Genomic DNA, 13672 nt, shown 5'->3' with positions numbered 1-13672 from the left:
CTGCTTGTCAGAAACTGGTTGGTTGCTTGTCACCGTGCCTCATCGACATTCATGGACTTTAAATTCTGTCATCGTAAATGGCATATTGTAGAGAAGATGTTTGCTTTCAGGCTTTTGGGATATCGATCTTAGTCAAAAAACATTATTTTCGTCTTATTTTGTCTTGCAGCATGGCCTGCATGATCTTTTGCTGTTGTTTCAAAATGTTTGTAAAGAGACTCATAGACAGTAGAGGCGTGGCATCTGTCTAGGACTGAACATCAGACACTGGGGAAGGCCTGGGGTTGTCTTCCTGTGGCCTAGAATGGTACTTCTCACTGAATTAAGCATAGTCAGTGCAGCCACTTTCTTCCTGGCTGCTTTCCCACTTTCAAATTCTTCAATGATTCCAAAATCCTAAAGAAATCAAGTTGTGGGAGATAAGCATACTAGGGGCATCTAGAGTCATCTGCAAATCTTAGAAGATCAGCACTTCCAGCATGAGGGAGAATCTCCAACGATCTTCAAGTGCCCCCAAGCTGAATGAGGACATGCCATCTTGCTTCCCACAATGTTTACCACCTCGCAACTACATTCTTAGGTAAACTAATCCTCTCCAGCTATAACACAGATGAAAATCTCTACTTAGTCTTCTAGTAAACTACATAAACTGAAGATATCAACTTTTTACAGTGTGAAAACTACCAGATAATGTGCTACGGCAAATATTGTTGCTATTGACAGTCGCAAACAGAGGAAAATATTGGTAAATTGGCTGAGCATGAGCAGAGGTTCGGGAAGGGGTGGAACAGTTTCAAAAACAAAGTTGCTGTCAGCATTGATATTTCGGCTTAAATACCAATAACTAACATTAAAATATAACAAAATCAACAAAATTGAATATCATAATAATGAGACACACAGATTGGATACCTCTTATTTCAATTTGGAACCAAGCACATGAGCACGAGGTTTCAAATGTATCAATGAGATGTAGCATTGTCTCCATTGTCCCATGAGAACAAGGTCGCTTAGAAAACAATACTCTCTTGGAATGCGTACTTACACACAGACAAATAGGCCAGGTATCTTAGAACGTGGTGAAAAGTGGTCACAGGTACCAACAAACATAAAACATGCTACTCAAGTTCAAGATTAATTACTTTTACTCTTGTCTACTTCACAAAATGGTGACCAAATACATAATTTTTCAAATGGAATTACTCAAATAACCTTCCACAGATATATATTTCATCACAACCTATTGCCTGTGTGCACTGCTTGAACTCAACCATGTTGTTTCGTGGCAATCAACACAATATTTTCCATTGTAGGAGTGACAGGTTATAGAAATAGTATCAAAATATGTTGAACTAATTTATTTCCTAATGTCAAATCACAGTGTTTTAGTTATGCTGAAGTTGTACTTTGTGCCGCAACAACATAACACGGTAATACATATAAATATTTATTAACAGGATATATACACAAAGAAAAAAGTTAAGCACACCATTATTTCTGAACAATGACAAATGGCAAAAATCATGGCATGGGATGACTGACCACAGGAGCTGGGTGATACCAGTGTCATCGGATAGAACAAACATTTGACAACAAATAAAGAAGATATTGGTGAGTTGTGATTGAAATTTACTGACGGGAACATCATGGTAACACAGGTACTGTTTTTGACCTTAGACAATACCTAAAAAAAGTATGGAGCTGCAGGATTAAGTAAACGAGTTACGTTTGATGTTTCATGTGAAAATGTTCCTTAAAGTCTCTACTTGACATGACATGTGAAACAGATCGGAAGCGGTTAACCGCCACGTGCCCAGATGATGCATTCATCCCTACGTCTCATCATACCTCTAGTCAGACGTTGGATCTGTTGATGGGTCAACAGAAACCACTCCTAATGCAATGTTGCTTCCAACTGGCGTAAATCTTATACAGGAGGATCTTGTGCCTGTATGTGCTGCCCCAGAATATCCCAAACATGTACAAGGGGTTTCAAATTTGGGCTCATTGCTGGCTAAGGTAGAGTCGTTATTGCATTGGCCCTCATGTAATCCATGACTGCATGCGAACGATGAGGCCTGGCATTGTCATCCATGTACTGAGGTCGTGTAGCAAGAGGGGGGTCATCAAAATGAGGAACGACGACTGGCCCCAAAACGTCCCCGATATACTGAGCCCCTGTTAAGTTGCCTCTTAAATACAACCTGCAATCATGAGAGATACCCCCCAAACCATTACCGAGCCCCTGCTGTATGCAACAATTGGTTTAATGTTCCTGGGGGTGTAGGCGGTGTTCTGGTGCTTCCAAACTCTCGTTCTTCCATTAGTGACGTGGAGCAGAAAGCGACTTTCGTCTGACCAATGCATCTGTCTTCATGTTCTCAGATTCCAGTTCTGTCACGCAATACACTATGCTAAACAAGCAGCTTTGTGGTGGTCTCTCAACAAGGGATCTCTCGTCTAGCCCTCAGTCCTGCTGCTTTCAGCTGGTTACTGACTGTAATGGTGCTGAAACGATGATTGGGCAACCCAGCTGTTTCAGACAAGTACTTGTTAAAAAGGGTTCTCGGCGTATGAGACGAGGATGGTCCCTGTCTTCATGATGTGTGGTCACAGGAGGTCTTCCGGATCTGGGACGGTCCTATTTATCACCGGTCTGAGCATGTTTCTCGACTAAACGGCTTACGACAGTGTGATGATACCCCAAATTCCAACCAATGGCATTACAAGACATTCCTGCGTTATGCATGCCGATTATTTGCCATCTTGTGGTGTTTGATAATCGCCTTCGTGTCATGGTCACGCAATGTCATGGAATACTGTTTAAACCGAGCTTAAGAAAGCAATTTTAACGTTTGGATATACTGCTTTTAGAGATACTTGAGGGTAGCATGCTGCACGGGCATACCATGCATGGCAAGTGAGATTTCACCATGCATGACAGATTACATCATCTCGAGAAAACGTAATTCTTGCGTAATTATATCTTTCATGACTGTTACAAATATTGGGACCAAACAATAACAAATTATATTAGGGTGTGCATAATTTTCTACTTCTTTGTGTATAGATTGGTGATGTGGGGCTGACTCTATTGCATAATAATGCAGCAGTCATGAACCGTGCGGAGGTCATGAACGAGGAAGCAGTAGTAGGACCCAAAGCATCGAGACGTGTTGCCCTGGGTCGTGGACCTTGACGGTCTCGTGGGATATGTTGTTTGTTCTAGATCATGAACTCAGGATTATCCCTGGGATGTGTAAGTCCTGGGGTTGTGGACCGGGACCATCCCAGCTGTGGCGTACTACCACTACTTTGGGGGATCTTTAGTCCCTTCCACGTTATACTGATATGGAAAGGACTATAAATTCCCCCCTTAGCAACCCACTCAGCCCTAATACAAGGGAAGGGAGGGTGGGAGTTAAATCCAGTTGTAAGATTAACAGAGGAAGGAAGTGGTCATGTGACTTGGCTTTAATATACATGCAGACAGTGCATGCATACTTTCGACAGATTAAAAATAGCATTGGCAAACCAATAGCATGCTCCAGAGATGATTACTTGAAAGTTATAAATAGCACAAAAACATCAGGAACCTGCGAGATTAGATAAAAGGCAGTTAGTATTGACAAGTGAATAAAACAGCTGTACTGCCGATGTAATACAGATCTCAGATATATTGATATTAACTGGAATGGGAGTGCTGATAAGAATATAGCTGCTGCACAAACAAAAATATAAATTAACGTTTATGTTGCAGTTGGTTGGGAAATAATTTCCTGGTAACAGTAACACATATACATGTACCCATTCTGATTTGACCTTTGCACCTTGACCATGGTCCTCAATTCACACAAAATGCATTCCTCTCACTGTATATTCACATCATGTCTGCAGAAACCTCAGAACCAATGAAGCTGAAACTTCACATACTTGTTCTGACAAATGATGACACTTGAATTTGTTCAAATCGTTTGATTCCCATTTTCAGTATGACCATGTGGGACAATAATGTGATCTCTAATGACTCGGACAACTTAAGAAGTCATCAAAATCCAAAGAAATGGAAAATCCTTCCAAGATAGAAGTCATCAAGTTGTCTTGGTCACACAGATTGTTAAACTGTCTAGATCTGTGTGAGTGGCTTACCTTTGTTTCTTCAAGGAGAAGACATTTCCTCTTGATTACAGCTTTCTTTTCCCCAAAGTCCTGTTCATCTAGTTTCTGTCAATAATTCAGTGATTCAATGTAATAAAATAGTAAGGGAAACGAAATTTGCTGAAAGCCATTGAAAGACCTAAGTTATCATAAGGATCCCAACCCCAATAACAAGAAATATCCAAGCACCACATACTTTCAAAAATGAAATTGCAACTGCTACTCATTGATAGTAGGTCATTGTATATCAGGTAGGTCATACTATATAAAGCATTCAAACAACATAACCAGTACATGCACACCATTGTATGAACAAGAGTCATCAGAAATTACCAATCTCACAGGCCCCACAAATTCAAAAGAACAAATTATCTGATTGTTAGCTCTACACACATTTTCACATAGGGAAATTTAAATAAATATTTGCTCAATTTTATATGTGTTTGTTGAGGCCCAGAAAACATGTTCAATGTGTATGGATAAGGAACACTGACGTTTGTGGTACTTAGCCATTGTAAATTGATAGATTGTGATGACTATTGTTAAATTTTAATTTAATGGCCCCTGATAGATACAAACATATCCCTGATACCAAGGCCCAATGTCCCTGATAGATACACACATCTCCCTCACACCAAGGCCCAATGTCCCTGATAGATACAAACATCTCCCTGATACCAAGGCTCAATGTCCCTGATAGATACAAACATCTCCCTGACACCAAGGCCCAATGTCCCTGATAGATACAAACATATCCCTGATACCAAGGCCCAATGTCCCTGATAGATACACACATCTCCCTCACACCAAGGCCCAATGTCCCTGATAGATACAAACATATCCCTGACACCAAGGCCCAATGTCCCTGATAAATACAAACATATCCCTGATACCAAGGCCCAATGTCCCTGATAGATACAAACATCTCCCTGACACCAAGGCTCAATGTCCCTGATAGATACAAACATCTCCCTGATACCAAAGCTCAATGTCCCTGATAGATACAAACATCTCCCTGACACCAAGGCTCAATGTCCCTGATAGATACAAACATCTCCCTGATACCAAGGCTCAATGTCCCCAACACCCTCTGACAATTGTTTGCAAAACACTATGCTAGTATGGTGAAGAAGGCCTTACACATACATGTCAGCTTTATACTATCATTATTATTAATATTAATAATTATTATTAGTTATTGATACTCCCATTTGTTTGAGGCTATAATGAATGATCCAAAGAAATGCCCAGGGCAATGCAGGTGATATACTAGTACTCCATACGATATCCCTGAGATGATCAAACACCTAATCCAGGGATGTTCAAATCCCAATATTTTCTACTTGCCAAACTTAAAAATTCTACTGTCCAGCCTGATTTTCAACTTGCCCTGATAAATCAGACAAGAAGAAAACTTAACAACAAAACTTTATTCATTGAAACAACATCTGAAAGCAGATAAGATGTGTAGAATAGAAAAATTAAGGTACTTTATCTGCAGTTGGCAGACACATGATGCATCTTCTAAGTTTCAAAGTTAGTACTGTTATTTTCATAGTTGTCTCAGGGCAACCAAATTATATTTCCCAACTAGCCTGGCTCTATATTTCCACAGGGCATGCAAGTCGAGCATACATTTTGAACACCCCTGCACAATTTGATGGGGTTCACTAGCAAATGGAAACAAAATCTGATAGCATCCTAATTGTCCTGAGGATTGATACCATTTATTGGTTCCTTTGATTGTGAAAGGAAACCATAATGCAAATATAATGCAGTGACATTAGGATCCGCAATTTTATGATGGTTGCGCCAAATTTGTCTTTTTGATAATTAACTTGATGAAACCATGACTTGACACAACGAAAGTTCATATGACATTTAAGGGACATGAGACCTAAAAATTAATTTCTGTCATTTATTTACAGATAGTGCTCCAAGTGAAAGTGACTTACTATTTCTGCTTCTCGCCTTGCTACAGCCACCTCACTGAGAATGTCCATCACAGCCTTTTCATTTGTCTTGTACTCTGTAAGTTTTGCATCTGTGAATGAAGAAACTCAGCTATTAGTATATGCTGCATCCGTATGATTCATCCACTGGCTGTGTTGAAATTCTAATATTAAATTGTTCCAAGAGCATCCTTGGGTATTGAACGCCCTGTATGCCAGAATGACATGTATGTGCCTCCTACACCCTCACTCTGCAGTTGCAGGAAACTCCCAATACATGAAAATACACAAAAATAACTTTACAGTTTTGGAATCCTTGAACAATTTAGTAAAATCCAAATATGTTTTACATTTTTATACTTAACCTGCATAACTCCTTAATGCATTTACAGCTGTTTTCTGACAGAAAGACGAACTCTGAGAGATCCAGCTGCTAAAGTAAAGTTGTTCCAGCCAGTAAAGGCAGCACCCTCGCACAGTCGGCACGTGACCTGGAAACTATGATGTCTGCTATACTGCTATAAACACAACATCTGAAACTTCATGGGGAGGTAGTCTAGCGAAGGGAGGGCACTCGGTCGTCGTAATGCAGGATAAGTATACAAATGTAAAAAATATTTAGATTTTACTAAATTGTTCAAGGATTCCCAAACTGTAAAGTTATTTTTGTGTATTTTCATGTATTTGGAGTTTCTTCCTCAATGCATCTTTATCAGACGGCACGGCAGGTGGGCACACCTTCAGATGTGATCCCATACGAGCCCTTGTCAAGGTCTGATGAACCTGCACAGCAAACGACCATTCCTGTCAAAAGTAAACGAAAGTGTTAGAAACTGGCACTAGTCCTGTAGTCCTTGCCAAATTGCCAAATAGTTAAGGTATCATAAAGACTAGCATTTTAAGGCTTTTGCTGTGTGTTATCATTATAAGGACTAGTGCACTAAAAATGTTAGTTTCTATTGCTGAAATGAGAGAGACATGGTAAATGATCTATCAGGCTGCCCAAGATAAACGGCGCCATGAGTATGAGTCGATGGTGTGAAGCACCCTGACCCATGCGGCAGTAGTTAGGGCCAGAAGAAGAAGAGTGGAGTGGTTTGAAGGCAACCCTCCATAGAGCCCGTAAGGCCACATTCAGATCCCACGCAGGCGGTCTGAACTTTCTGGTCTTCAAGGCCTTGATGGCGACCAAGTATGTGGAGATGGTAAAACCTTTCAACCGATGTGTGTACTGCAAGTAAAGAAGAATCTCAGCCGGGAACTGCAGTGACGCAGTCTTCGGATCTTGGTGTTTGTCTGAGCAGAATGCCTGGAAAGAGCACCAACTGTCCCCATTTAGATGGATGATAGGCTTAAGTAATAGCCTTGACCGCTCTAGCCGAAAAGCCGTTTGCTACTAGGGCTTTCTGCAGATGTGCCAGGTGTGCAGATGAAACTTTGCGGGGTTTGGGTGTGGTAACCAACTGTGCAGGTGGAACAGTAGGTTGGTCCAGGCTGGAGGTTCGAGGTTTTGGAGATCGACAAACCAACATCTGACCGGCCACCAAAGTATGACCAAAATCAGTGTCAGTTTCCGAATGTGCCCTGGATCTTTTGAAGAACCTTTTGAAGGAGAACTGGAGGTGGAAAAGCGTATGCGTTTAATCCTTCCCAGGGAACCCTGAGGGAATCGACTGCCACCACTGCTGGATCTGGCACTGGTGAAAGGTAAGTCGACAGCTGGCAGTTCTGAGATGTGGCGAACAGATGGAAGTTTAGGGAGTCGATCGTTGGCTGATCATGGTGAAGACTTCTGGGTGGAGCTGCCACTCGGTGGGAGCCACCTTGTCTGGCCTGGACAGAGCTTCTGTCAGAAAGTTCTTGCAACCTGGGATGTGTCGAAGAACTGGTTTAGCAGGGACTGAGAGTGGTGATGTTGTCCATGGGTATGGTCAACTGGGCATAACAAAGAGTGCTCTGCTAGTGAGAGACGACCAGGACAAGTGCTTCTAGCTCGAGGTTGTTGCTGTGGCAATGGAGTTGATCTCCAGACCACAGTCCTGCAAGTGTCTCCATGTGAGCTCCCCAACACTGTTAGGATGTGTCGATGAACAGGTTGAGGGTTGGCTGTAGCACGGTCAATGACACGCCGCCGAAGACATTCCACCATCCACTACCCGAATGGGTGTAGGACTATGGCAATCTCCGGATCTTGACGCCGAATGAAGGGTGCGAAAACTGTTGAATAGGACAGAGTTGAAGGTGACCCCTGGCAGTCAGGTCTTGAGCTGATGTGAGGAGACAGAAGAGAATCTGCCATTGGCAGAGAGCTCAAGCCTGATGCAGATCAGAATGGAGGTGGGCAAGGATTTTCAACCACCTATCCCTGGGAACTTGAAGAAGGTCCTTGTTTGTGAGAAACATGCCGCCGATGAATTGCAGACAAAAGGACTGAGTAAGCTCCGACTTTGTCTGATTGAACATACCAATCCAACTGTGGTGAAGTAGAAACTCCAAGTCCCGATTGTTGCAGTAGTGAATGTAGGACAAGACGTTGACGTTTTTCAGGTGCAGTTAGGCAGCCACAGGCTTGGTGATCTGTGTGAAAAGCCATGGGGCCATAGAAATTCCAAATGGTAGGACTGCCCACTGGTAATGGGTACTAAGGAGGACGTTAAAGGTAACACCGATTGAAAATGGAAAGGTTGTGGATCATGCGCAGTTTGATGGAGCCCTTCTTGGGGACCAGAAACATGGGGGAATAAAATCACGGTCTCTGAACCTATGGCCTCCTTGCGAAGCAGGGTGTCTGCCGTCAGAGAGGATGTCAGAGGAGTATGTAGTACCAACGAGAACCAGTACCCCTGACGGAGGACGTTTGTCATAAATGGGTCCTCTAGTATGGTCCAATTTCTCCAAAACACGGTGTCTCAGTGAACGGAATGACTGGGGGTGGGACGTCCCAGTCATCAAAGTCCAGCAGGCCAACGCTTGGACTTCGAATTGTCACCCTTGCTGGGGTGACACTCGTGTTGCAACTGGTAGGAACAGGCCACCTTGGCCAGGAAAAGACGAGGAGTGCTGGGAAGCGACCTAAGTGAGGAGTGGCGATGTCTGTAATTGCCCTTGGAGGCCGCTGACTGTTGAGTGACCTTGAGGGCCGTTTCGCATAGCCGGGGACCCTAGCATGGGTAGCAGTGATAGCTCCATTAAAGAGGGAAGGCCCAGACCAAGTTTGAGAGGCAGTAAGGATCGCTTGAATTTGGAATCCCATTCTGTGAAAGCCAAGTACCCAAAGCGTCTGGTAGCAGATGTTTGATCCTATTAGGATTGGTCGATAGCCCTGGAGGAGGAGGCTAGACTGACTGACTGAGTTTTTAACATTATTCCAGTTATATCACGGCGTGTCAGCTGAATGTGGGAGGAAAGCCCGAAGACATGCAGGTCTAAGACGTTTACAACTTCGGTGAAACCCACGAGCACGGGTATGGTGCTGACAAACCTAGAAACAATTGGGGCAAAGCGGGATTCGAACCCACAATCATAGGTTTCTGGCGTGCCCAAGGGACGCAACTCTGCACAGCAAATCGCGGCGCCTTAGACGACTGGGCCACCCGTGCCCCCGAGGAGGCTAGAGTAAAGAGTGGTTTCAACGAACGACGAAGTTACGACTCCCCAAAGGCAAGGCGAGAGTCCAGCATATGAAGGGTGGCAGACTTGGACAACCTGGTCATTCGATGCTGGTCGTTGTTTAATGTGTGTGCTCCATCAGCAAGGTTGAAGGAGTGGACAGGAAAATCATCACAACGAAAACGAGGGGCTTTGAACAACGGCGCAACAAGGTCAGTCAATATAGAGTGAAGTCGGGCTAGACCAGATTGAGGATTTTTGTCATCCTCGAAACCCGGGGAGGGAGTGACGGACGACAAACGATCAGCCGGCCAATCAGCTACTATGGAAGGACCCAGGTAGGTGTCAATCTCTGGAGAGGGAGGATCATAATCAGGTCGAAAAGATCCCTCTGGACGAAGCATAAGACAAATGAGGCCAATGAGAACCTGTAGTAGATGGAGGGGCTAAAGGCTTTCGGAGAGTTAGTTGTCGAATTCAGCTGAATCAACACCAAAGGGGCTGTAAGGGGAGCAGACGCAGGAGGCCACGCCAGCGCTACTGCGGCTAGAGCCGTCGAGTAAACACCGACTACATCCACACCTGCATCCGGGCTTGATCAATGAAGGAAGGCGGAGACGTGTGGGGGTGCTGATTGGAGGGGCCCAGAGGGCACCGTAGATGCTAAAGAAGGAGCCATGAAAGCCAAGTGCGCTGGAGGTGCCGTGACGTAGGTGCCGAAGTAGATGGCAAAGGAGAAGGAAAAGCCGGTCCCATAACGGCATCTTCAGATTGGTGAGACGATGTTGTTGATAAAGGTGACGTCAAGGGAGGCGTGGCAGACCGCTAAAGGGCATCAATCTTGATAAGGCAGGGAGTCTTTGAGGTATAAGCTATTTCGGGGTGTCAACGAACGCGTTGAGTGAGACGTTTCCTGGATACTCGTAAGTAGGAGTTGAAGGAGCACTGCAACAAAGGACTGCAATATAGGCACTGTGCTGCGAAAGTACAGGGCGTCTTACGATCAAGGTAAAGGGGGTTGGGGTCCTGACCAGATTTGTTCCCAAGGCAGCGAGTGCAGCGGGGAATGAAGTCTGGAATTTAAGCAAAATCATAACGATGTGGCAAACACACAACGGGAAGCATAATGTAACTCAAATTAACTTCGTTTAAAAGTTTAAGTGAGATAAACATTAAGCAGAAAGGTAATGAAAAGCAAAGCTTTAAACACACAAACATGAGGTAAAACAAAATTAATGGATTACCGAAGCCAAATTCAGAATGCAAGACACGAATGTACGTTGCCACGTCGTGAACTCAAAATGGCGGGAAGGAACAACAATGCACCCGTAAATTACAGTGACTATAGCCACAAACGAGCTAGGAAACCTTATAACATTAGGAATGGGTACAAACAATCAACCAAAGAGAATCTAGTGAGCAAACGATGTAGAAACACGCAATGCAGCAAAACAATAAGCTTTATTTTCACAAGAGACACAACAGCATGTCTGTGGAGGTGACAAAGCAGTAATGTGCTTTGATGTGACGTCATAGCTTCCTGGTCATGTGCCGACTGTGCGAGGGTGCTGCCTCTACTGGCTGGAACAACTTTTCTTCAGCAGCTGGATCTCACACAGTTCATCTTTACAATAGCAGTAAATGCATGAAGGAGTAATGCAGGATAAGTTTAAACATTTGGTGTCCTACAATATGTTCCAAAATACCAAAATAATTATTATGATACTCAGGGTTTCTTTTGAGTTCCGGGATGTTACCCCTGACAAGTACAGTAAGCATTTAGTAGACATAATTGGATATTCAACTGATTACAAACTTCCCGTTTCTAAGTGTCATCATAACATTTTTGCATTTTTCAAAATTAAAATATGTGCTCATGAACAGACTGCTATAATGTAGCTGGAATATTGCTGAGTGTGGCATTAAACAATAAACATACAAAACTGCAGAAAACACTTAATCAAAGGGGGTTGCCAATGGCCTAAACAAAATCTATGAAACAAAGAAGAAGGAGAATATGTTCTAGCGGTTTCTGAGCTGTACATTTCTTGCATTCATGAAAGCCTCCTAATGGATTTCCATTTTGTCGCTCAATCTAACTTTGATTTTTGTAGAACTGTGAAAAACATAACAGGGTCTATCGTAAGAATACCAAACAAATGAGACACTAATTATATATTAGATGGTAACAGTTACTGGTCGGTTTGGATGCTGTTTTGACTGGTCCGGGTGAGCCGATCATGATGATGTTTTTGCAAATTGAGGCGTGGGCTATCCACCAGCCAAAATAGGCGGCGGTCTAAGACTGGAAGATGTTTCTATACCTGTGAGACTACAGTATGTATACTTTATAAACTTTGTGACTGTTATTCTCGTCTAAATGTTGTACAATTTGTGACTTACCCTTTGATAAATCAACATTTTATGTGAAAGTTATATTAATATGTCCAGTATTTTTGGAGAAGAACTTCTATGGTCCTCGCCACTTATAGAATAGAATCCTGAAATACAGTCAAGTCCCGTTAATCCGACATGGTTGGTTGCATATGATTATGTCGGATTAACGAATATGTAGGATAAATGAAATTAAGCAATATGAACGTTCGTGATCGAAAATCGGACAACTTAATAGCACTGATTTAATCAGTTCCCATCATTAGTGTCGGATAAAGCCGATTGTCGGATTAACGAGTGTTGGATTAACGAGACTTGACTGTATTGTGATGAATAATTAACAAAGATAGCTGCATGTGTGCTAATACTTATAAAGTTAAAAGAAGCCATTCCACCGATAAGGAATATGACAAAAATTGCAAAAAGCAATTTGCAAGAAATATCCATTTTGCTAGCAATAAACATCATCACTGAGTTTTGATCACACGGTTTCAATCCGGGTAAGGGTCAACAGTCGGGTGCCTGCAAGCAGTTATATTTAGCAATGAACTTTGTCAATTTCACTTTAAATACTACATCTGCATGTTTTTTCATTCAGTTCGTGCTGGTAATGTACATATGCCGTACAGTGGTTAAATTAGCATAAATATTGTCATCTGACTGCAGAGGCGTACCTGAATAGTAATCACATGATCAAAACTTGATGATGTACATGTATATCGCTGGCAAAATGGATATTTCTTGAAAAGTGCACTTGGCAATTTTTCCACGTACAGAAGCAGTTACTTACTGATGAAGGCTTCAATAGCATGAACCAGCTTCACATCAAACTGTGTGACCAATGTAAGCGACACACCACCTCGACCTGCCAAACAGAAAGGAGAATCCCAGTGAAACAGCCTCCACATCACCCACTCACATCTTACCTCATTCATATCCACCTTGTTCTCACAAAACATCATTGTTTATGACACTACTAATATTGACATGTACTGAAAGGCAGAAGGAAGTATCCATGTGCCCTATTTGGCAGAAACTTAACTATAAAGTCCAAAATATGTTTTAATGTACAGGGAAGGATGGAAATGCATTTTGGCAACCTGTTTCGCATTGGTTTGACCTTTGACATCCATGCATAGTGCACAAAACCCTTTAAAGTGATCTCCTGATCAAAATAGGTATATATTAAACCGAATCACCTCAAAAGGGCCTACTTGAGGAATTTCTTGAGTAAAGTGCGCACCAAAGTATAATGTGCATCCCCCTCTAGCAGATTCAGTATTTTGGAAAAAGAAATTCAAACATTATTCGAACTTCACACTGTACCCCTTCAGAGAATTCTGGTAAACGAATGGGTGATAAGAAACTTGGTCAGTACAAATTTGAAATTTGAGATACAAAATCACCAGACATATTTTTCTACCGTTTAAATTGTTTTTTTTTGTTCAGCTAGGCATAGTTTTACATCAAGGGATTAAGATCACTGGGAATGAGGCACTTTTTATTCCCCGTTAAGTAAACAACAATTCAAAAATATCATGTCGGACATTTTAATTAGA

General features: G+C 42.5%; 1 protein-coding gene across 1 annotated transcript in view; it reads right to left on the bottom strand.

Annotated features, from left to right (window-relative positions):
- Positions 1–13672, bottom strand: part of LOC139478200 (probable ATP-dependent RNA helicase DDX49) — a 127476-nt gene that overhangs the window by 9520 nt on the left and 104284 nt on the right. Inside the window, exons 9-11 of the mRNA XM_071260581.1 lie at positions 12904–12978; positions 6114–6202; positions 4150–4224 (exon numbers count right to left, since the gene is read on the bottom strand). Coding sequence (XP_071116682.1) covers positions 4150–4224; positions 6114–6202; positions 12904–12978 — 239 coding nt within the window. The remainder of the gene's footprint in view (positions 1–4149; positions 4225–6113; positions 6203–12903; positions 12979–13672) is intronic.

The sequence above is a fragment of the Haliotis cracherodii genome, unplaced genomic scaffold (assembly GCF_022045235.1).
Source record: "Haliotis cracherodii isolate W230 unplaced genomic scaffold, xgHalCrac1.p SCAF_1, whole genome shotgun sequence".
In the NCBI taxonomy this organism is placed as follows: domain Eukaryota; kingdom Metazoa; phylum Mollusca; class Gastropoda; order Lepetellida; family Haliotidae; genus Haliotis; species Haliotis cracherodii.
This window is presented reverse-complemented; position numbering and strand designations above follow the sequence as displayed.